The 23,948-nt window shown below is 37.1% G+C and overlaps 3 protein-coding genes and 1 long non-coding RNA gene across 6 annotated transcripts in view; 3 read left to right on the forward strand and 1 right to left on the reverse strand.

Annotated features, from left to right (window-relative positions):
• LOC132143723 (uncharacterized) overlaps positions 1-23,948 on the forward strand; it is a 303,135-nt gene that overhangs the window by 278,174 nt on the left and 1,013 nt on the right. Inside the window, exon 2 of the long non-coding RNA XR_009434271.1 lies at positions 23,375-23,756. This is a non-coding gene — a long non-coding RNA (uncharacterized LOC132143723). The remainder of the gene's footprint in view (positions 1-23,374; positions 23,757-23,948) is intronic.
• Positions 3,118-7,194, forward strand: fgf8b (fibroblast growth factor 8b). Its single transcript, XM_059553244.1, has 5 exons — positions 3,118-3,670; positions 3,777-3,813; positions 4,901-5,087; positions 6,094-6,200; positions 6,444-7,194. Exons 1-5 carry the CDS (start codon positions 3,639-3,641, stop codon positions 6,717-6,719), a joined length of 639 nt encoding a protein of 212 aa, XP_059409227.1. The 5' UTR covers positions 3,118-3,638; the 3' UTR covers positions 6,720-7,194.
• dpcd (deleted in primary ciliary dyskinesia homolog (mouse)) lies at positions 11,364-14,614 on the reverse strand. Of its 2 annotated transcripts, XM_059553245.1 has the most exons (6): positions 14,456-14,609; positions 14,126-14,206; positions 13,917-14,032; positions 13,702-13,835; positions 12,672-12,774; positions 11,364-12,335 (listed from the first exon to the last, which is right to left on the reverse strand). In XM_059553245.1, the coding sequence occupies exons 1-6, from the start codon at positions 14,517-14,519 to the stop codon at positions 12,231-12,233; spliced, it is 603 nt and encodes a 200-aa protein (XP_059409228.1). In that variant the 5' UTR covers positions 14,520-14,609; the 3' UTR covers positions 11,364-12,230. The 2 variants fall into 2 exon arrangements, with proteins under 2 accessions (XP_059409228.1, XP_059409229.1); XM_059553246.1 differs by lacking the exons at positions 11,364-12,335; positions 12,672-12,774 and adding an exon at positions 12,809-13,516 and having other exon boundaries at positions 14,456-14,614.
• poll (polymerase (DNA directed), lambda) lies at positions 14,958-21,639 on the forward strand. 2 transcript variants are annotated; one of them, XM_059554188.1, is made up of 8 exons: positions 14,958-15,167; positions 16,004-16,301; positions 16,390-16,507; positions 16,592-16,906; positions 17,148-17,321; positions 19,546-19,674; positions 20,767-20,935; positions 21,051-21,639. In XM_059554188.1, the coding sequence occupies exons 1-8, from the start codon at positions 15,059-15,061 to the stop codon at positions 21,410-21,412; spliced, it is 1,674 nt and encodes a 557-aa protein (XP_059410171.1). In that variant the 5' UTR covers positions 14,958-15,058; the 3' UTR covers positions 21,413-21,639. The 2 variants fall into 2 exon arrangements, with proteins under 2 accessions (XP_059410171.1, XP_059410172.1); XM_059554189.1 differs by having other exon boundaries at positions 14,959-15,167; positions 16,390-16,498.

Genomic DNA, 23,948 nt, shown 5'->3' on the forward strand with positions numbered 1-23,948 from the left:
CTCAGAAAACACAATTAAATGAAACCATTTATGATTTGTTTTCATTTACACACACATATTTGAAAAAAAACTTTTATAAACATGTCTCATATGAAAATGAGAGAGAAAAAAAACTAAAGTCCATCAACACTTTGTTTGCGTATGAATACCATTTCAAGCCCAAATACAAATAATTAAATTATCTTATTTATAAACAAAATAAATGACAGGTATACATTTAGAAAACTCAAAAAAAAATTCCTAGGTCTCTACACTGGTAAAACAAGAGGGGTAATACAACTCTGGATATAAAGAAAGTCTATGGGAAGAAAACAAGTTTGGATTAAAACATGGCTGTTATATTAAAATGCACCCTTGGGTTTCCTCAGACTTGACAAAAGCATGACTCTTGGTTAACCACTGCTGCATTATTTTGGCTGTTTGACCACAAAGAGTTAGAGTGAAGGGGAACAAAAAAGAAAATTAGCTCCTAACCCTGAATGTATAACATTGTTGTAGATGGTTTTTAAAAGATATGGGTCAAATAAAGGACTGTGTTCTGTTATATATATACAAATTATGGATTTAAGTTTAAGAATTAGAAGGAGGCAGTTATGTCCAGTAAAATTGACTAACAATAAAATAAACATACTGTACAGTGTGTAGATAAGAATCATGTGATAAGGTGATAAGAAAACAGAGAATGTTAAAACAATTGTGTATAGTGAATCAAGTCAGCAAATGTACTGCAGAATAAATTTGACTGTGAAAAAAAGTCTTATGAGGTGACTTTTCCCACAATATAACTTTTTTCGTTTTTTTAATAGTATAGTTAATAGTTTTAAATAGTATTTGTAATATGCTGAAGTAGGAAACAAGTGAAAGTAGTGTAGTGCCATTACACACAGCTAATCCAAGTCTTGTCAAATTTTCTTTGTACATGAGGACAATTTTAGTTATAAAATAGCTGGGAAACCAAATTTCTGCTGATTTGCTACATGTGTGTTATGTTGTCAATAACTAATGTAGTCAATGAGACCTTGTTGTAAAATGTTATCAATAAATTCAATGCAAATCAGTCAGGACATTTGTTATTTGATTCATTTTGCTGAGTTCAATGAAGTTAATAAATCTGCACCAAAGAGCTGCTCCAAAAGTTTCTCAAATGAGCACTGTCAGTGCTCATGACCTCAACATATTTTTATTGCAGAAACACATTAAAATCCAAGACACGACCTGAACAAACGTTTCCAACACACAAATCAAGTGTAATATCTGAGAGAGGACCTGACTTACTATTGCACTGAATCATTCCAGGTGGCAAAATCACCCGTGGCCATCTCCCTCTGGATCTAATCAGTCAGGTACATTCTCACCCTCTAAGCCAGCACACAGACTGATATGAGTGATTTACGGGATGGAATTAAACCAATACCGATAATGACACTTTCAATGCTGTTTAGCAGCTGGTTTGTCGCTCCTATGTGTGCTCAAAGGTGTGAATTTTTTCTTTTTTGGGGTTTTGAATCATGCATGGGAATTACAGTCTCAGTTTGAAATTGGTGGTATTTGCAGTGATCCGTGCTGTGGTCATTGCAGCATATTGAAGGCTAGAGAAGAGAATTTGAAGAAAAAATTTCCCACTAGCAGATGAAAACATCTCAATATGCAATTAAGATACACCTTTGGATTCCAGTCCATTGATCCTCCAGCACCTTTAAAGCTTTGTGACAGATCAGTATTGAATTATACATGCCGATTTTATTGCATACAGCTGGTATAATGATATGAAATCGACAGATTACAATATCAAGCAGAAATATACGCTACATGTAATGCATGTATCTGAACAGTCTAGATGCTTTGTATTCTGGTGGATCTAATATATCACAGTTAACTAAGCTGTTAGGAGTATTTGACAGCACATGACTAGCCATTATATGTAAAGAACTCTCGTGGAGCATATATTACTTACACATGCATTGTGTGAAAAAAAAAAAAAAACCTGGGGTCACCACAAAGGCACATTGAGGCAAAATCTTACAGGCAGTCAGGGAATAGTTTAATGTTGCCGCATATGTTCTTGAGTGGATATCAGAATATTAGCAATTTTCCCCTTTTTCTTGGGAGTTTTTTAACAATAATTCCTATTAGGGGTTGGGTTATATATTTATTTGGTTTGGGCTGGTTGAGAGCTGTACTTAAACCAGTACTTGATGAGAATTAAGTCTGTCATGATTTCAGAATGTTATGCAGGTGACACTAACTATATATTGCCAAAAAAATTTAAAAAAAACCCCAATGCATATTTTCAATAATGTAGATTTTTGTTATATTTTTGTAGGTGCTGTGATTCCTTTTTTATTTAACACTTTTAATCACTCTTGAAAAGTTGGATAGCTTTATTTAGCTTGGATAGCTTAATAAAAATAGCTTTGGCTTTTCTAATAAAGTTTCAAAAAAGTAAAAGTATGTTTTATTTCTTGCTTGAATTGTAATGGGAAACAAATGATAATTTAAGTAGCATTAATATTTGTATTATTTTGGAAATATTGAGGGAAAAGTTTCACTTTGTTTCATTTAATACTTTCATTTAATACAGTTTTTAATGTGAATTAATAATTTAATTAAAATTGGGCTCTAGGTTTGATTTCATGATAAGACGAATGAGAAAGAGCAAACTTTATAATAGCCTACGTTAATAATAGACCACTTAGATATATAAATAACATAAAATATGTCTTAAATAGTTGTGTGTGCTGTTTGCATTATGACAAACTTAAAAATGCATCAACTCTTTTCAGACCTTTATTCAAACGTTAAATTCTGTTGGGATTAAACAGTTTAAAAGTTTTATTAAGGTGTAAAATAAAGTTCCATTCTATTGATAGTGGCCTGCATGTGTGTGTGTGTGTGTGTGTGTGTGTGTACAAAAACAGGTAGCCTAAAAGTTTGTTTTATTGTTAAAACCATTGTAACTAAAATAGGGGCTTAATTCAGTCAATTTTTTGAGTGTATCTTTAACTTTATAAGCTTTTCTAGTACTGTTCAGGTAAAACGAAATGTCTTTCACCCTCAGTGAAGGTGTTTAAATGTAGAGGGGATGACGCTTCTGTGGAGGTAACGGGAGTCAGACTGCACGTGAAGAGTGGGTTTGACATTGGGAGTTTGAAAGTGGAGAGAGACACAAGAGAGGCTTTTGCTCTCAGCCTCTCGCCAGGGAAGCATCACAGTCTATCAACCTACATGTGACTTCAGACTCTTCCACTGACATTTACATAAGCGCTGGAGATAGCGTGAGGAAACATAATGCAAAGTCTCTAGACGGGTGTGCGCACGCTGCCGGATGTTCTCTCTGAATGTTTTATTTTTCGTATCTGCGCCTGTAATCGGACATCGATCATGAATTATGTTTGAGAACAGTCACTGTAATGTGCTTGAACTCTAAGGAATAAAAGTTACGTGACGGATTCATTTGACATGGACTCAGCGGATGAATAAATCACTGTTATACCAGTATCCTGTCACTCAGTTTATTGTCATGTTTGCTAAAAGTCCGATGGACCGAACATCTTCACGCAATAATATACACGCACAGAGGAATTAATGAAGAACTTGTTGTTTCGGATAATTATCAGAAAGGGCTTGGAAATCTCACAATGAGGCTGAAATCATCGAGGTTAGGTTACCTGTAAGTACACTCAATATAGACTTGTGCTGAAGAGTTATTTTTATGCTTTAAAAAAATTTAATTCCGTAATAAATGTACGTTGTTTTGTTTTGTTTTTGTATTTCAGATTACTTCAATTTATGACTCTGTGTTTTTACACTCAGGTAAGACTACTGCATTTTGTGTTTGCAAATAAGCATCTTAAGATAACAGGTAAACTGATGGGACTATGTTATGTGTAATGGAGTGTAATATCGGTTTAACCAGAAATGAGTTAAGGGGTGAAATCACCATCATACAGGACAACTAACCCTCTCAGAAGATTGAAGATTTTGTAAGTGTCTCTTAAAAAAAAAAGAGGAAGGATGAAAGAAAGAAAGTCAAATGTTTAGATCTGGTTTATAAATTTAGATAGTGTTAGTGGATGTTAAAAGACAAAACTGATTTAATCTGAACCAGCAGACTGTTTTCTTTAATTATATACAGCCCTGTAACTTCCACAACTTTTTATTTTCATGTCAAAAATATAAATTTCATGTCTGACCAGAGAAGGGGGATTGTGACAAGACTTTTCAGTGTATGAAAATCAACAAAATAGGACAGTGGGGTGATAACTTTAAGAGTGACAAACGCATTTTTTTTTATCCTGACAATAATTTTTAAAGTTTAGGAATAATTTAATAATAATGTATCAAATTTTGTAAATAATTATAGGAATAGTGCAATAAGTAATAATAATAATAGGCCTAATAATAACGTGTTACAACACTACTCAGTCTTCCCATTCAAATATTTTCCAGTCAAATATAAGCAATACACATAGTAAGCAATAAAAATTTTACTCCCATTAATCTTGTGATGTTATATGTGTGCAGTAAATGTGTTATAACCGTGCAAACAACTCATTATTAATAGAGTCATTGGCAAATTGGCAAACATCTTGAAAAGACGTAAACCCCTCACTTTAAAGGTAATGGCTCTAACATGTGGGCACGGCGCATAGCTGACTTACAAAAGAAAATTGTTATGAGAACGGGCCCAAAGAGACGGGGTGAAAGATCAGTGTTGGCCGACCCCTCATTGGCATGTCATTCAGAGTGTGGATGGGGCACTTGCCCTCAGATTGCCAACCATTGCTGCAAAAAAGAATGATTTGAATCTGATAAGAAACAGTATCACCTTTATTTTCCCTAAAAAAGTGTTGTTATACATCACCACACATCTGTATGTTCTTCTATCCCATTTTTATAGATGACGATGCAGTCTGTCTCTGTACCAAATTTTAAGCACCATGTCACGGAGCAGAGTCGCCTGTCGGACAGGACGAGCCGGCGATTAACAAGGACTTATCAGCTCTATAGCCGGACGAGTGGTAAACACGTACAAGTCCTGGGCAATAAGAGGGTCAACGCCAATGGCGAGGATGGAGATATTCATGGCAAGTCTCGGTCTTTGCAAACACACTTTCCTGCATTATTTTACTTTGTCAGCTTGAAACAACAGGAAAAACATTTCAGTTGAAGGTACTGCTTCAGAAAATCCAGTAAATGTCAATGCCAAAAAGTAACCTGCATAGTTTGAAATGGATTCTATATTGTTGAGTTTGGGAATCTCAAGAGAAACCCGTTTTGGTTCTGGAAAACACATCAGTACTCATCTTACCTCGGCCGTCTTAACATTTCCTGAATAGTTCTCCATATAATAAAGAGTTGTAGGACAGAAATATGACATGCAATTTTCTAGCCTTTTCTCTATCATTAGTTTTCATCTTTCATCTCTTCCTAAACAAATATGGTTATTGCAAATGTTCCTATATTACGTGTGAGGCAAGATGATGATCTGAAGTTTCAATCACTTGTCGAGAGCTATTCGCTCCAAGATTACGTGTGCATTTTTTTCTTTGCTAAATGGACGGTTGACATATGATTCATAGTGTGCATTGACGCTGCAAATAGGCAATGAAAAGTCAGTCTTATTTTAATTTGAACTCAATGTAATTTTAAAGCTATACAGTAAGGCACCTGTTAAGTGAGCTGCGGTACTTCTTCTCCAAACAAAACAGTGGTTAGAATCCCATCCGCTGGGAACTAATTCCTGTCACCGAAGTATTTCTGCGTGTCTAGCCATCTTTCCACTCGTGCAGTCCATCCACTTTGCCCACTTTTTTGGAGGGTCATTTTATGAGGAATTTTCATAGCTTTACAACTCAACATATGAGTCAGTTTATGAAGAGAGGTGAGGTCAGCGTCATCGGTTTATACCCTTCTTTGTTACTCTTACTCTTTATACACATCTAGACTAAATATTGGCTTTTTCCGCACAGACTACTTTACAACAATGTAAATCTCAAAACTCTCCAATATGCAATCAAAAGCATCATTCATTTGTACGTATCACATGAAAGTGGAAAATTAACAGACTTTGCAATGGTTTAATAATTCCAGCTAAACTTGTTGTGGAAACCGACACGTTTGGAAGCAGGGTTCGAATCAGAGGTGCGAAAACAGGATACTACATTTGCATGAACAAGAGAGGCAAGCTTATTGGACGGGTGAGTTTAAGTAATTAAACATCTAGTGTGTTTATGTTTAATTATTCTTCAAAATGATGTTGTTGAAATCATACTTTGAGAAATATAGACAACTAAATTGGTTCGAACGGCACTAATGATATCACAGGTAAACCCATCATGCCCTTAGAACAAAATTGAGCCACATAAATCTCTCAGGCTTGAACAGTAGATTTCTGAGTTTGTCATTTCAGTCCTCCGCTGTCTGTCTCTTTTTGTTGCCAGAGGAAGGGCCGTGGAAGGGACTGCATATTCACAGAGATTGTTCTGGAAAATAACTACACGGCTTTGCAGAACGCCAAGTACAAAGGCTGGTACATGGCTTTTACACGCAAGGGTCGACCCAGGAAAGCCACGCAGACCCAGCAGCATCAGCGAGAGGCCCATTTCATGAAACGTCTTCCTCGAGGACACCTGTTAACAGAACAGAAGCCTTTTGATTTAATCCCATATCCCCCAAACAAGAGGACTAAGCACCATCAGCGCACAAGCATGAATTGAGGACAGAATCGTATCTTACACCGGAGTGCTACCTTAATTCGAGTTTAACTATGTGCATCCAGAGTTACTGGACATCATGAAGGAGTCTGTACAGGCTCAGATCTGAGATGAATCGCAGGACAATTACTGAACTGTTGACTGAACAGAGGACACTGTCAGCCTTGTAATAATGAGCAACACATCTCTGGGAATGAAGCAAGACAACAGAACACACGACACACAAACACTCAGAAAATGTGCAAAAATTCTATCTTCTGGGGTACAACAGCTAGTCACTGGGGCAGAACCCTTAAGACACTACAGGCAAAAACATTGTTTTTTTTATGGGCTGTTTTGCTTCCATAACATGTTTTATTTCAGACTAGTAGTAAAATAAATTAAAAAATCACAAACCATTCACATTTAAGTGTTAATTTTATTACAGTTTATCCATTTGCGTCTGTAGATGTCAATAACAACACATATCTTTAAAGCTGAATTTCTCAAAATGAGTTTTTTCCCACATGCCTCATTTGCATATCTAAAAAAACATTTCTGAAAACCTAACATAACATTAATACAAAACAATTGTCTTTGTGTACTGTGATTAATCAACCGGCAAATGTATGGTGACGATTTAAATTTATATGACATAGCTTAGGGGTACATATTACTGCTCGAAGGCACTAATACGCACCTTTAAAGGTAGGTAAGGTACAAAGTTATCCCTATAAGGATTTCTGCCCCGGTCACAAGCTGTTGTACAATTTTTGCATGCTTTATTCTGAGAGTGAACATGGCAGCTACCTACTGATGATTCCAAGCATATGCAGATACACATTCCTTGATGATTGCATGATGTGTAGTGATATTATCAAAAAGCATCTTTATCGTTTGTACATGACTATATATTTTATATTGGAAGATTGTAAGATACTTCAAAATGAAAATATTTATTTTGAGAGCGTGTATTAAATTCAAGTAAAAGTATTGATCAGCAGGGTCTCGGGATGTGTGATTCATTGACTCCCCAAACACCTTTTGTGGGAACTCGAAATTCGGCCCGTGATTGATTCGACTCCATTGAGATGCGCTTCTACACCAAATTTGCTTTGAAGGAGTCAGCGATCATTAGCTGACAGGTCGAATTCTCCTTCTCTCATAGATCACGCTGTATGTGTGTGGGCGCATCAAGAACACGAGCACGACAAGTGTGGGTTAAAGTCGAAGGCCTCCAGAAACAAGTCGACCAAATTGGGAGCCAGTTTCTTTCAGAGTCAGGCTTATTCAGTTGACAACAACAGCAGCCTGAGAGAAACCTCAAGGGCATGATCGGGTCTATTCAAGAGGTATACTTCCAGGACCGTATAGCTGTTGTTATGTTTTTGGCCCAGCAGTCGAACTCCCAGAAAAAGAGGCCTGAGCCTCAGATAACTGTGAAGCAATATCTGTGACAGGCCGGTCTCGATTGAATGTGCTCAGCAAGTGAGACTGGGCCTTTGAATAGCTTGGGTCTTTCACTTTAGAAGAGATGAGGTCAACCCACCATTGCCGTCCCAAACAAAGGTTACCACCGTGTAGTTGCATTTCTGCGACCCGCACACCGTAACCCTCTGATCAAATGCTCCCTTTGTAGGCGCCGTAGAAAAGAAACATGTCATACAATGGTGGAGCTGAATAATAACACAAGGAGGGGTCAGCAATCAAAAAAGGAAGCCCAGTCACACAGAGGGGGTGAGGGCGGGCGAAAGAGAGAAACCAAGAGCGACTCGGGGGAAGAGAAAACGTTCGGGGGGTGTTATGGGTTGAGATGTGGGCGAGAGGGGCTGAAAGAGGGCAAATGGCTGGGAAGAAGCAAAGAGGGGCACAGACGAATGAAAAGGGCCAAAAAAGAGTGTCTCTCTGTTGAGGCAGTTGAGCATGACCATTGAGGCCTCAGGATGGGGAGGGAGAAAGGGAAGAAGAGACACTGAACAAAAATCACAGCGCTGAGCTCTTCCCCTGTCGCCTTTTTCCCAGGACTTCTGATTTGTCAGTTGGACCTTGGACTGCTTCCACGTGCACGGCCATGTTTCGGGAGAAAGGCATCTAGAAAAGTGTTTGATTGACCTGCTAAAACTCTTTCAATTAGTGCCTTGTTCTGTTCCTGTCAAAAGACCCTGCATCATTCAAGAAATTAGACTTTGTCTTTGTATTTTAAAAGGGTTTTTGTGTCTGAATATTGATCATAAATTTCTAAGGGCTCAAATTGACAGTATCCATGTTTTAAAAATACTACACACACTGGTTTACCTATCATTATAGAGACATTCCATAGACTAATTATTGTTATGCTGTATAAACCTTACCCTAATCCTAAACCTACCCCATATGATTTATGGGCACCAACAATATCCCCACAAAGTCAAAATTTACTGGTATTTCTATAACTGTCCTTGGTCTCCATAACAGAAGCAAACACCTCATTGCTAAGAGATGAACAAGTCCGTGCTCATCATAGTCTACACTTTTCACAATTTTGTTTGAAACTCTGACTTCCCAATATCTGCAGACCGGCTCTGACTTTCAGCAATTAGACTTGACTCATCCCGACTGAAAACTGTTGCAAAATTCTGGGCAAATATTGTGTAGTCAACAGCAGTCAGTCTGACGCATACTGACTGCAAAACAATTTCTAGACCTAGTAAGAGGCAATCTGATTTGCAGATTTCAAACAACTTCCGTTCATGAACAGATGGGTCTGCCTGGTCAAATAAGATATCTTTTAATGGTTATTCTGTTCAGTGCTGTTCTAATTAGAAATGTTTATGATGATGTTTATTATCCTAAACAACCTCTGTAGTCCCAATCAGACAATTGTTTTCAAGACACATAGTATTACTTACGTGTTTTAAGTCATAGAATGAATCGTGAACATATTTTGAGCTTGTGTTAAAAACAAACCTTAGGATAGAAACATTTAGGCATCTAAACCAAAAAAAAACCTTTCAAAAAAACCTACTGACTTTAGGTAATGCTAACTTGTGTCCGGGTTTGAAGGAGTCATTTCTGCAGCACTTTATTTAACTGCACATAATTTAATTTTAACTGTGACTGATCACTCTGCCTTTCTATGTAGGCCTTTCTTTACCAGAGTAAGTCATAATGTGGACCAGACATCCAAACAAAACAATGCAACCACCCAGATTTTAAAAAAAGTATCAGAAATCAAGAGGTCACTGCAAAATGCTAACGGCATTAGCAACAGATCGCTCATTTAGGACCCAATGACCTACAGATAGCATTCAACAAAGCAGTCTGTCTAAAATGCAGTACTTCTAAAAAATATAAAAGAGGACTGGAGGAACTTTAAGAATCCCTCTCGGTAGCAGTTAAGCAATAGACATCTGATTCTTTCCATGTAAGACATTTCTATATCATTTTTTTCACAGACCTCAGGCCAAAAATCTCCCCCAGATATTAGGTTTTGGTTGAATCTGGAATCTCATATTGTTGTGAACTGGAGCGTACCATCTTTGGGAAGTTTGAGAAGGGGTGAAGACAGCGCCAGGACTCTTGCTCTGCTCCTAGGTTTCAATGGTGTGTGCAGATGTTTGGCTCGCAGCACTGCTTGTCAACACATGAGTGTAATGATGCACAATGGCTTCCGTCTCTCTGTGGTCAATACAAGGCCATTACGATGAGAGGTTACCACACTGCAAAGGCTCAGATTCAGGTGAATGGTCATTATGTTTTTAATCATTTTGACAACTCGTATCAAGGGCATATCCTTGCAGTTGCTACCATCAACAGAGCTAGAAGACTGATGCCAGAATTTAGGCTCCAAGATGCATCACGGGATGTTGAATGTCAGAGTTTACTGCTTTAAAAACCTTGAATTTTTACATTTGACAAAATTGCTAGCAAGCCTCTCTGTGCGGGGCTTATATTGAGATGGGAATATAGCATTAAAGCTTATTTTTAGCTATTAATTATGAATATATTTATAATATATATGGGGTGTCCAATCCTGCTCCTGGAGGTCAAATATACAGAGTTTAGCTCCAACCAGCTCCTACACACTTGCCTGGAAGTTTCTACAGGGAGTTTAGGTGAGTTTAATGAGGGTTTGGGCAAAATTCTGTAGGACAGTGGCCCTCCAGGAACAGGTCTGGACACCCCAGAGATATGGGGCTAATATTATTTTAAATAATATTTTATTTTACATTAAAACATCATACATCTTGGAAAAATGACAGACTTTGAATAACCAGCGTTACAAAAGTAAAGCCACAAAACATAAACAATATGCTTTTTTTTTTACTATGACATGTCTAAAATGACCCAGGAAAATGTCAATTTTACTACTTAAATAAAATGCAAGGTTTAATAAAATAATTATTTTTACTTTTAAAGCATGTCTAATCGGGTTTTATTTTTTTTCCACATTTGTCACTCTAAAATATGACGTGTTCCATGTTAAAAACCAGAACAAGAGACTGCAGTGTCAGCCCTGAAAGCTGGCTGGTGAATTCCAGGGCAGAAAACATCCTCCTCGGAGGCTGTTATACACAATAGTGAGAATGACTTGTGGTTTAGTGCCTGTTTTATGCATAGAGTCTCTTGGTTTGGCACAAAAGCTGTGGAGTGGGAACTAGAAGCAAAGAATCACCAGAGTCAGAAACAGTATATTCACTTGGTATTGTTGTCTTTACCTTAAACCAACAAAGAGTTTGTTTGTAGTATTCTATTTAAAGTAGAAACCCAAACAACAGCACTGTGGTCCATGCCAAACATTGTACATAAACATGAGGTGAATACAGATAAAATCAAGGAACCCAGATGAAGGAAATGTTTAATTTTCCCACGATGCACTTCAGGAAAACGGATGAGTCGAGAGGGCAGTGATTACAGCACACTGAGGCTCAAGGTTAGTGACCTTCATCTAATATAAATTTGATGATGAAAATCCAATAATTATGCAACTGTACTACTGCTAAATACATAAGTTGTCATTTTATAAATTTGCTTCAATTGTCTTTAGCTGTACATTCACTGAAAGTACATTTGCTGCATGCTATGGATTGTACTGTATCATTTTATTTTTATATTGTTCTCTTTTGTTTTCTTTTTATGTATTTTTTGCAGATTATTTCCTATGTCTTTCATTTTATTGTTATTTTTTATTTCCTATGCATCTGCTTTAATTATTTTATGATTAAGTCTTTAGATGATTATTTCTTAGGTACTGTATAGTGTGGGAATAGTTGAAATAAAGCAAACTTATAATTTTAATAATAAAAATAATAGTTTTTTTCTTTTCATTTGTATTATTTATTCATTTATTCAAAGAACAATTGTGCAGTAGGAACATCAATCAGCATAACATTTGAAATTTTACATTGAAAAAAAAAAAAAAACACATTGAAAGCGAGTTGGTTGAACACACAAGGCTGACAGAAACATGCCAATATGAGACTCTAAATCTAAATAAACAAGAAGAATAACAGCCAGAAAATTACAACAATGCAAAGGCTCTGGATCTGTAGTAGTTCACTGAGTTTTACAATCAATATCTCCTTCACTTGTCCCCTTCAGTTTCTTCAGTTCCCCAAGCAGCTCCTGTTCCAGTTCTAAAATCTCCTTGGGCTTCTTGTACTACAACAAAAGTGAGAGAAACTCCATATAAAATCCATTGCTGGATGAAATAGCTGAGTACTGGAGCAGACAACAGAGGTGAGAGCAGTTCAGTCCAACCTTCTCTACTTAGGTGAACTAATAAAAAGTGACGGCATAGTTGCCCTTTTGATGATCTGAGACCAGATTTGTGTGCTCTCTTAGTGTGGATTAGGGCTTTGGCAACCGGGTCCCAGATCCACGCAAAAGGGAAAGTTCCTCTACATCGTGTGGAAAAAACTGTGACTACATACCTTACACTACAGAAAGAGCTGAGAGAAAGTGATTAAGTGAGACTAGCGGTGAGAGTTCACTCACGCTGATGATTAAAGTGTTGTTGGCGTGGGTAAAACTCAGAGCTGCGCTCTCCAAAGGCAGCTGGCAACGGTCGAGATCTGGAATACTGAACTTCTTATAGTACCTGAGAAATGAGGAGATGAAGAATGAGAGAATGTTCTTTATGACTGGCCATCTATCTTCCATCAAGCTCAACAGTGCCACCTATAGGGTTACTGTAGGGCTATTATAACTAAACAATTTAATCAATACACGTTTTATTTGGTATGAATGAAAACAAAGACGATTTATAAGCAGATGTTGCCTTTTTAGACTCATTTTACTTCATATGTTTATTGATTTTCTCCAGTTTTAAGAACAATGCATAAACATCTTGTGAAGTAAAAAGCTGTGTGTTTGTATGAAACAAATCTATCATTAAGACGTTTTAACTTTAATCTGTTATGGACAAAAATCCATGATAGAGTCCATAATCCGCAATAACATTTCCTCCAGTGAAAAAGCCCATCCCCTTGTTGTCCTCTCACATCCACCCACAATTTTTGTTTACAACTGTTTTGGACTACTTAGACAGCGACAACAAGATTACTTTTTAACTGGAGGAAGCATTATTATGGATTGTGGACTCATATTTTAGCCAGAAGCAAGTTAAACATGTATTAAAAATGGATTTGTTTCTTATAAACATGCATCTTTTCGCTTCACAAGATGTTAATCTACAGACTGGATTCGTGTGCATTACTTGTATATTATTGTGATGTTTTTATCAGCTGTTTGGACTCTCATTCTGATGGCACCCATTCACTGCAGAGGATCCACTGGTGAGCAAGTGATGTAATGCTTTTTTGTAATGCATTTCTCCAAATCTGTTTCCATGAAGAAACAAGCTCATATACATCTTAGATGGCATTTAACTGCCCCCTTAAAAAAGTGATTCTATGTCCAATTCAACCAGTCAAATTAACAAGTTATTCTAAAACACTCAATGCATAAACCACAATCAACACTAATGGGGTTTTCCAATGCTTTATATCAGTTTTAAATAACTAACTTTTTGTTTGAGGTTCGGATGACACAACATCTCTCTGCTGGCTCTGCTGATACACTGTAGACTTCTACAGGGTAAGAAATATTCCGTATCCTCCACTGGAAACTGGTCTTTGTGTCCTTACGCATGAACAATGGCTGTGTGCATAAAAAGAGACATCATTATAAACAGATTAACCATCTATTGTGTCAGAAAGTAAAAAAAAAAAGTAACCTTACATTTGAACTGCTCTCTTTTATTAAATCGGAGGTAACACCGTTTGGGTTGGTTTCTCCAGCTTCCACTGTCCACTGTCCCTGGCCTCCAAAAGTGCTTTTATGTCGCCACTTTCGCACTGAGTTAAAGAAGCATGAAATAAATTCAAAATACAAAACTGAATTCGCATTTAAGTTACGTTAGGTAAACCTAGAAAAGAGAAATGACTTACAGACAAGTTGATCTGTTTTCAGGTCATACTCCTCAGCCATCTCATCGCCATCTTCAAACAGATAATGAACTTTCCTTTTCCCTAAAGAGAAAGGCAAACGAAAGTGGCTCTCAATTGAAACTTAAGCGTACATCGAACATGATTCAAGCTTTGAGCTAAATAAACAATCCGTTTAACTGGTATCTGATGATGTTTAGCATAGGTCCCGTTGCCATTAGCATGTAGCATACGACATATAAATCCTATTAGCAAGACTATTTACACGACTGCCAGTATAAATACACATACAAATGAACTAATCTAAAAACAACAGAGAAGTTATAAGCGCACCATCAGACAGTAACGCAGTTTTCTTGGCTTTCCTGAGAGTGTCTGCCCAGTGTTGAAGAGCCATGCTCACGCGTTCATTTCCTCAAACAATCCCACGCCAGAGGTTGCCAAGGCAACCGCTATTTCTCAAACAATGTTTCGTATTTTTAATGATTCACCAAGTTTATATACAACAATTATAACAAACAATAACGCATTGAAAATAAGTAAAAAATAATAATGTACAGTTTTAATAGTTTTATTAAAAAAAAAAAAAACTCAGCGACCTTCTGACTATGACCCGGAAGGTGATCCGTTTAAAAACACTCGTGAGTTGTTCATAGAAAAAAAGGTGCTAGAAGAGGTAAGTCTGTTGTGTTTTTAAGTAATCTAAATTGCTATTATAATATAACTTTTAATATAACATTTAAAGATATGTAATGTTGAGTATATGTTGTAATGTAACGATCTGTTCAGTCGCTTCCTTATTTGGAACAGCGCAGGACTTTAGTCTTATGACGCCTTCTGCTGTAGATCTCTGTATTTTTTGTATTCTGTGTCTATGTGAAGCCTAGAGTTGACAGTAATTTTGTTTTTAAAGCTCCTCTCCTTTCCCTGAGCTGAATGGAGGGTCATGGCATCCTGAAAGCCTTCCCTAAAGTAAAGAGAGTCAGGTCTACTGAGCAGAAGGACGCGCCTGCCCTCAAGAAGACGCCTTCTGAACCAGTAACAGGTTCAGACATCTCTAAAACACACTGGAGTAAAACAACAAGGGCTGTTTCAAAGAATAAAGCACCATATTTTAATGCATGCATTATTTTCAGTTAGATCCTCCTGGTGCACTTAATATTGTATTCCTGGTTGAGTGGTGAAGTGTTGTTGCTTTTAAAGGGGTCTTGAACTGCCTTTTTTAAAGTCTGTACTGTTCTCTATGATCCACTTATGTTATCATGGTTTATAATTAATAATCTATTTTGTGTCAATACTGAAATTTACAGCTATTATGTAGTCACTCCTATATTATATGCAAATGGCGTCTATAATCAATGCCTATAATGCTATTGGGAAATGCAGTCCTGTTCAGAAAACACAGTATTCAGATGCTTTCTAATTGTTAAACAATTTATGTGAACAAAAAATTGATTTCTGTGACTGAGGCGCATTTGAAAATGTTAAGCAATATTCTTAATAAAACAAAGCACATTATTACAATATATGTAATAATTTTGATTTGTCATTTTTTTATTATTATTATTTTAATGTGAGGTTTCTAATTTTGTAGAGCTATTATTTAGAAATGTTTTAATTTTGGTACTTTTATGGTTTGTTCATTTGAATGTGATGATCCATCAATAAATTGTATTAATTGGAATTAATTGAAAACATTCTAATATCAGCAACAATTTCAACTGCTGATTCCAATGTAGTTTTATTATTTAAAAAAATGAATTTAAAGAGTATTATTTGTCATATTAGAATTGATCTCCACCGCACAATCTCCTGCATGCAGCCCAACCAATTATGGATAGTATTAGTGGCTGTATTTTAAATGTCTTTGCTTTTTCTTAGGAGCAGTTTTCCAAGGAACCGAAATATACATCGTTCCAGCTGGTATAGGGAAATCCAGGTGTGAGATATTCCATCGGCAGGTCACCCAGAATGGAGGACAGGTAGTTTCCACATTCTCTCCCAGCTGCACACACGTGGTTGTTGATGATTCAGTTGATTGTAAGAGAGCTTTGAGACTCCTGAAAGTGGAAAGACTGCCCTCTGCTGTTCATCTGGTCAAATGCACTTGGTTGAGTGCCTGCATCAGTGAGAAAAGTTTACTAGACCCTGAAGACTACAGCCTTCTTCCTCCTGAGAGGTAACCTGTTAGACTCTTGAATACATTTGTAATTGTTTATTCAATGCAAAAGTGCCCAGATAAAAACTCTAAATGACCATCTCCTCAGTCCCACAGCTGCTCTCGCTGAAGAGTCAAATGAGACGGCCGTCAGCCAAGTTCCAGATGTAGCAGCAGCACAGGATCCTTTGAAAATCCTTGAAAATCTCACAGAGACAGTAAGAAAGGTTGCAATTGGATGTAATTGTCTCCATCTGGAAGATCCATCAGTTGTTTTTCCCCTCATGCAGTGCTTCTAATGTGACTCACAGGTGCCAGAGGTTGAGGAGGAGCACCATGAGGAAGATGGTGTTTCTCAGAATGATCTGGAGGCCTTGATCAGCGGCGTTCACCCATCTGAAAGCAACCCGACTCCGAGTCTGGCAGAGAATCACATTTTGTCTGGGAAGTGGGTCTGTTCCCAACCATCCACAACTAAAGGAGAGAACCATAACAAGCATATTACTGACAAACTGGAGCCGCTGGCCAAAGCCTATACGCACACGGGCGATAAATGGAGAGCTCTGGGCTACTCTAAAGCAATCAACGCCCTCAAGAGCTACCACAAGCCCATCACTTCATATGAGGTCAGTTCAGATACAGATATGAGTCCATAGAGGTTTTGGGGTTCACTGAGGTGCTTGTTTGTAGAACACATATGGTTGTCATTGCATGGCGGTTTGCATATTATGACTAGTTTCAAGCATGCATCAGTGATTTAAAAAAGAAATACTTTAATAACAGACATTACCATTTTTTTTTTATTTAATAAAAAAAAACAGTAAATAGACAAACATGTTTTTTTTTTATTACGCTATCTTTTTATAGGAAGCATGTAAGATCCCAGGCATTGGTAAACGCATGGCAGACAAGATCATGGAAATTATGGAAAGTGGGCACCTGCGTAAACTGGATCACATTGGGGAGGAGGTGCCTGTTCTCGAAATGTTCACTAACATCTGGGGCGCTGGGGCCAGGACTGCTCAGATGTGGTATCAACAAGTAAGACTGTTTAATTTAAAAGATTAATATTGTATGAATAAAGGTTCCACTGTACTGCAGCATGAATTGTTAAACTATACAGAGCCCACACATGAATTGCAGGGGGAAAATAATAGATATTGTGGCCACAAATTAAATGACTAAAACGAGGGAGTTAATTAATACAGTGTGGCCACAATTTATAGAACCAGTGTTAAAATTAATTAAAAGGGGTAAAGGGATAATCCACCCATCATCTTGTTGTTTGAAATATATATATATATATATATAATATGAGAAGATATTTTGAAGAAAGCTGGTAATCAAACAGTTGATGGTCCCCATTGACTTCTATTGGATATCTTTCCCTACTATGGAAATCAATGGGGACCAACACATGTTTGGTTCTTCAAAATATCTTATTTTGTGTTGAACACAAGAAAGAAACTCATACAAATTTGGAACGACATGTGGGTGAGTAAATTATGACAATTTTCACTTTTGGGTGAACCATTTCTTTAACTAAAACGAGATGACAAATTGGCACATTTTGGTCACGACTTGACTAAAATGAGGGAACAATTAATGCACGATGCACACAAATTAAGATAAACACTAAAATAAGTGTCTTGAGAAACAGTTTAGTCTAACAGCTCCTTTTGGCCATTGACTCTGCTACCTGTTTTTCTAAAACACCTCCAAGTTTTCAGAACTAAATACTCAGTAGTGAAATTCATTAGTAGGCTCCGTACGTTCAAACTTATGCAGGTTTCCCTCCCTTTTTTAATAGGGCTGCTCCGATCACGATCAGCCGATCGTTATGCGCATCTCGTCAGTAAAGCCGGTTCTCTAATCAGCGGTAAATTCCATCAGGTGCGTGATTTCACATAGAGTAGCTGTTACTACACAGAGCCGTTGTTAACTGAGAAGAAGTGTTGGCCCTTCTTTTTCAGGACCTCTGCAATTCGACTGGGCATGCTCTCAATCAACTTCTGGGCCAAATCCTGACTGATAGCAACCCATTCTTTCATAATCACTTCTTGGAGATTGTCAGAATTAGTGGGTTTTTGTTTGTCCACCCGCCTCTTGAGGATTGACCACAAGTTCTCAATGGGATTAAGATCTGGGGAGTTTCCAGGCCATGGACCCAAAATTTCAACATTCTGGACCCCGAGTCACTTAGTTATCACTTTTGCCTTATGGCACGGTGCTCCATCGTGCTGGAAAATGCATTGTTCTGATGTTTTTTTGGAGAGAAGTGGCTTCTTTGCTGCCCTTCTTGACACCAGGCCATCTTCCAAAAGTCTTGGCCTCACTGTACGTGTAGATGCGCTCACACCTGCCTGCTGCCATTCCTGAGCAAGCTCTGCACTGGTGGCACTCCGATCCCGCAGCTGAATCCTCTTTAGGAGACGATCCTGGCGCTTGCTGGACTTTCTTGGACGCCCTGAAGCCTTCTTTACAAGAATTGAACCTCTTTCCTTGAAGTTCTTGATGATCCTATAAATTGTTGATTTAGGTGCAATCTTAGTAGCCACAATATCCTTGCCTGTGAAGCCATTTTTATGCAACGCAATGATGGCTGCATGCGTTTCTTTGCAGGTCACCATGGTTAACAATGAAAGAACAATGATTTCAAGCATCACCCTCCTTTTAACATGTCAAGTCTGCCATTCTAACCCAATCAGCCTGACATAATGATCTCCAGCCTTGTGCTCGTCAACATTCTCACCTGAGTTACCAACACAATTACTGAAATGATCTCAGCAGGTCCTTTAATGACAGCAATGAAATGTAGTGGAAAGGTTTTTTTGGGATTAAGTTTAGGACTATGAAGGACTATGCAATTCATCTGATCACTCTTTATAACATTCTGGAGTATATGCAAATTGCTATTATAAAAACTTAAGCAGCTACTTTTCCAATTTCCAATATTTATGTAATTCTCAAAACTTTTGGCCACGACTGTAGTAACAGCTGCTCTATGTGAAATCACGCACCTGAGGGAATTTACCGCTGATGAGAGAACCGGCTTTACTGATTTACTATTTTTTTTTAACCTTCCTTCCAAACTAAGATGGGAAATGTTTGGGAAACTTTCTTTGCAATTATGTTTGGTGCTATTAGTGGGGCAGAACATTTACAGCATGCTTTAAACTTTGTGGAACATATTCAGTAATATTAAGCAACAACCGCAATATTTTACAAGTCTGAACAGATGATTTGATTTCTTTTACTATCAAAGGGATTTCGCACATTGGAGGATATTCGCACTAAGGCGGTTTTGAATCCCACTCTAAGGATTGGACTAAAACACTACGATGACCTCCTTGAGCGGATGTCAAGAAGTGAAGCAAATGCCATCGAGAAAACGGTTTGTACAGACCTTTTATTTATTTATTTTTTTAAATGGCCTGCAGTAAAGAAAATAGCCATAACCAAGCAATTAAACTGAGGGGCTTTCTTTGTTCTTACCATCCATAACAACACCGTCCGGTTGTGAAGAACAAGAATGTATCTACTTTATTTTCACAGCAGTAAATAATAAAACTGAATTTAAAAAAGACAAGCGATCAAAAAAACGAAAATAATTTTGTGTTGGCGGCAGCAAAACTGTCAATCTTCTTTGGTCAGCTGATGGACATAACAGAGATTGTTAGTGAGTCTGTCGTCCCATAGGAAGAGTGGGAGCTCTTGAAAGCTGGCGCTTCATAAGTCAGAAGCTACTGAGCTCCCTTACAGAGTCTTGGGCCCAAGCCAGTTGTTTTCTTGCTATTACTTGGAACGTCCCACTGTTTTCCTCTTAACAGACCTGATAGATGAAAAGGGCAGATGAAGAAGATGAGTGCAACATGTGCTTTCCTAGCTAGACAGGAATGATGTGTAGAGCTTGTAAACTTATTACCTTCAGCATTTCAGCTCTAAATGAATGAAATGCTAAGTATAAATTAGTGTTTAAAAAAAAATCATCTATTTTATTCTGCTATAGTCATAAATGCACCGGTTTTCCAAATAAAGAAGACGCCAGAGAGGTACAAATGTATTAATTTAAAAAAAAATTATATATATATATATATATGTAAGGTAAGTGTTTTTGAAAATGTTGAGTTATGCTCCACAAGGCAGCATTAATTTAGCCAATAAAGAAAATGTTAATTTTATTAACACTTAAAATAAGTTTTCTATGAAACTATATTTTAAAATATGATTTATTCTAGTGATGCAAAGCTGAATTTCCTGCAGTCTTCAAAGTCACATGAGCCTTGTTTGAAATAATTTTACAAATAGTTTTTTTTTTTTTTTTTTATGAATAGAAGTGACTAAATAACACCATTAAACTTGTAACTATTACATTTGGTCAAATTAATGCATCCTTATTATTAAAGTAGTAATTAAACAAATAAAACTAGTGTGTATATAAATGCTATCAATTATAGAAAACCAAAGTAAATTATGTGACTGACAGGTGCAGGAGGCAGTTCACCGTGTGGACACACAGCTGCTGGTCATGGCGTGTGGTTCATACCGCAGGGGCAAGAGCACGTGTGGAGATGTGGACGTCCTTATCACTCACCCTGATGGAGAATCGCACAAGGGTGTTTTCAGCAAAGTGTTGCACCTCCTCCATCAGAGTGGTATGCTGATGCATCACAGAAAAATTTTGAATCATTTGAATTTATGATTGAATAAACCCACAATTAATGTAACTTTTGTTTCTTATTATATTGTGTTCATAATTTTCTCATCCAGGTTTCCTGACAGATGACCTTGTTAGCCATGAGGAGAATGGTGAACAGAAGAAATACATGGGCATCTGCCGGCTTCCAGGCCCTTCACAGCGCCACAGGCGCTTAGACATCATTGTAGTGCCCTATGCTGAATTTGCATGTGCTCTTCTGTACTTCACTGGCTCCGCCCACTTCAACAGATCGATGAGGGCATTGGCCAAGACCAAACACATGAGCCTATCAGAGCACTCGCTGAACTGTGCTGTGGTGCGGCAGCATGGTGTGAAGCTGGTGGCGGGAACTCCTTTACACACACCAACCGAGAAGGATGTCTTCAAACACCTCGGCATACCTTACAGAGAACCACATGAGCGAGACTGGTGACAAGGCTACATTCATATATTATACTGCATGACAACACTTTACAATTTTAGCTAAATGGAATCATGCTGATGTAATCACATTTGTAATGTGGGAGTGCACTATAGAATTATTTTTAATTTGCATCATGTGGCATCAAAGTTTTTGCTGGATGCATTTTAATGAGAGAAATGTCATTACCCCTTGATGTATATTACTGAAAATATGTAAATGATTAAAGCACCTCAAAAGATGTTTATAACCGGTTGTTATCTTCAAAGCTACTTTTCCTTCAATTTAAATATTATAAACTCTTATAAAAGTTTTTTTTTTCACATGCTCATGGAAGAGTTTAATAAAGATCACCACAACTCTGAAGTTTTGTCTGTCGATTGGCATTAACTGTTTTGTTAGTCTTTTTGAACAAATAATTTAAGATATGGAAAAAGAGTGATTCAGTTAAGATTCAAAACACAAACAACATTTGAATGCTTTAGAAGAGAATTTCATTATGATACGATCTTCACTGATGAGTTGGTGTTTCGATTCTGAACAATAGTGGAGACTGAACGAATCTCTTTCATGAACAAATTGAATTAACTTGTTGTTCAGGAATAGACCGAACAAGTCAACTCGTTGCCAAACAAGAAGAACATATATTGCTCGCCAGAATGAGTAAGATGCATTAGTGATGACTTTCTGTCAAATGACTACTTTGTTGGCTTTGTGGGGAAACACTTGTGTTTAAACAGGCTTTATGGAGTCCTTTAGTATAACAGGTTCTGTCGAGACATTTGATTCAGCTTTCATGAATGACTCTAATGAATCATTTGATTTGAATCACTGATTCACTCCTAACACTAACACTCACTTATTTTATTTTTGTTCTAACACTAAACATGTCTGTCTTCAAATTCCAGCATTTGTATTTCTTGTTTTACCACATTTTAAACTTTTATATAAAAGAATGTTCTGTTCTTTGACATTTCTGAAAATACAAAGATCGATACCTTAAAGTTTGTTTGATTGGACAGATACTACATTCATAAAGCAAGATATCTAACACCAAGTTATAAATTACTTAACTTGTATTACATTTACTATTAACATACTTGATGTTGAGAGACCAAGCTCTTTCCATGCTCTTCTCCTCAGACAGGCTGTGTTTGCCTGAGCTGCCTGATATAGAGAAGGTGGTCCCACTTTCAGGGTTTCCACTCAAAGCCAAATGTCATATTCCGTAATTCCTTGACTTTCACTGACTAAAAGGCCGAATTTCCATGACCTATATTGAACAGAAACAGAAAAACAGGTTGCTGTTGTGCTGAGCACTGAGCAGACAAAAACCAGCCACACACAGCATTTTAAATCCATCCATTTATAAGATTTATTTACTTGTTCACAGACATTTTAGTACAAAACTAAGTTAAACACATAGACACTTTTTATTTTTGCTTTTACCTGTTAAATTCACGTTGATCTTTTTCTGTACGTTTTCTAAAGGAATTAATTCATGTTTTTAATGCTGTCAGGGGTTAAAATAGTTTTAAAAACATCCAGCATTTTTAAACAAAGGGAAAAAAAACGTTCTGTCCAGGATTTTATTTTTAAACACACAAAAAATTCTGTATACCCTAGGACCTAGGTCTTGTTCTAATTCTCTGTCATGTTATTGCTGGAGCACTACAACTCTTGCAAATGAGATCCTGGACCAAAAAACCAGTCTTAAGAATATTTGTATGATAAATAATTTGTAAAAAAAATGATAAATCTTTTTTTTTTATGATAAAAATCATAAGGATATTAAGTAAAGATCATCTTCCATTTAGATATTCTGTAAATTTTGTACCGCAAATTTAGCAAAACTTAATTCTTTTCTCATAATATGCATTAAGGACTTTAAGGCCTTTAAATTTGGACTTAATGTGAACAAATTTAAAGGTGATTTTCTCAATATTTAGATTTTTTGGCACCCTCAGATTCCAGAGGCCTGTTGCACAAAAGTAGAATTAAGACATCCGGGATAAATGACTTAGCTGAGCTCAATGAAGCCAAAACATGTGCGTCCAGGCTTAATTGGTTGCACAAAGACCAAGCCAGGATGAGCAGACACGGATTCATTAAGCCAGGTGAAACCAATCCTGGATAGGTGCGCGCTCACGGCTCACTCAAATAGACCCCGCCACAGATCACAGATTAACTGATTTACCATGGCAACTAGAGCCGCGTACTTTTCCCCGTCGGAAGCACAAATCCTCATGGATGCATACGAGGAGGTAAAAGATATAATTAAGAAGAAAGGCAACACCGCCACAGTGATAAAGCAAAGAGAAAAAGCGTGGCAAAGTATTGCAGACCGCCTGAATGCGTAAGTAGTGCACAATTACACACTCACCGCTCCGATGAAACATCACAATTACAATTCAAATATTTAATTCACATCTCCAAAAACGCAGTTGTACTGTAATTATTAAACGGTTAAATTTTTAATTGAAATGCACTGCAGTTATGATTGAAATTGTGTAAAGTAACTCCATCACACTGTATAAAGCTATGATAA

Source organism: Carassius carassius, chromosome 7 (genome assembly GCF_963082965.1).
Source record: "Carassius carassius chromosome 7, fCarCar2.1, whole genome shotgun sequence".
Lineage (NCBI taxonomy): Eukaryota > Metazoa > Chordata > Actinopteri > Cypriniformes > Cyprinidae > Carassius > Carassius carassius.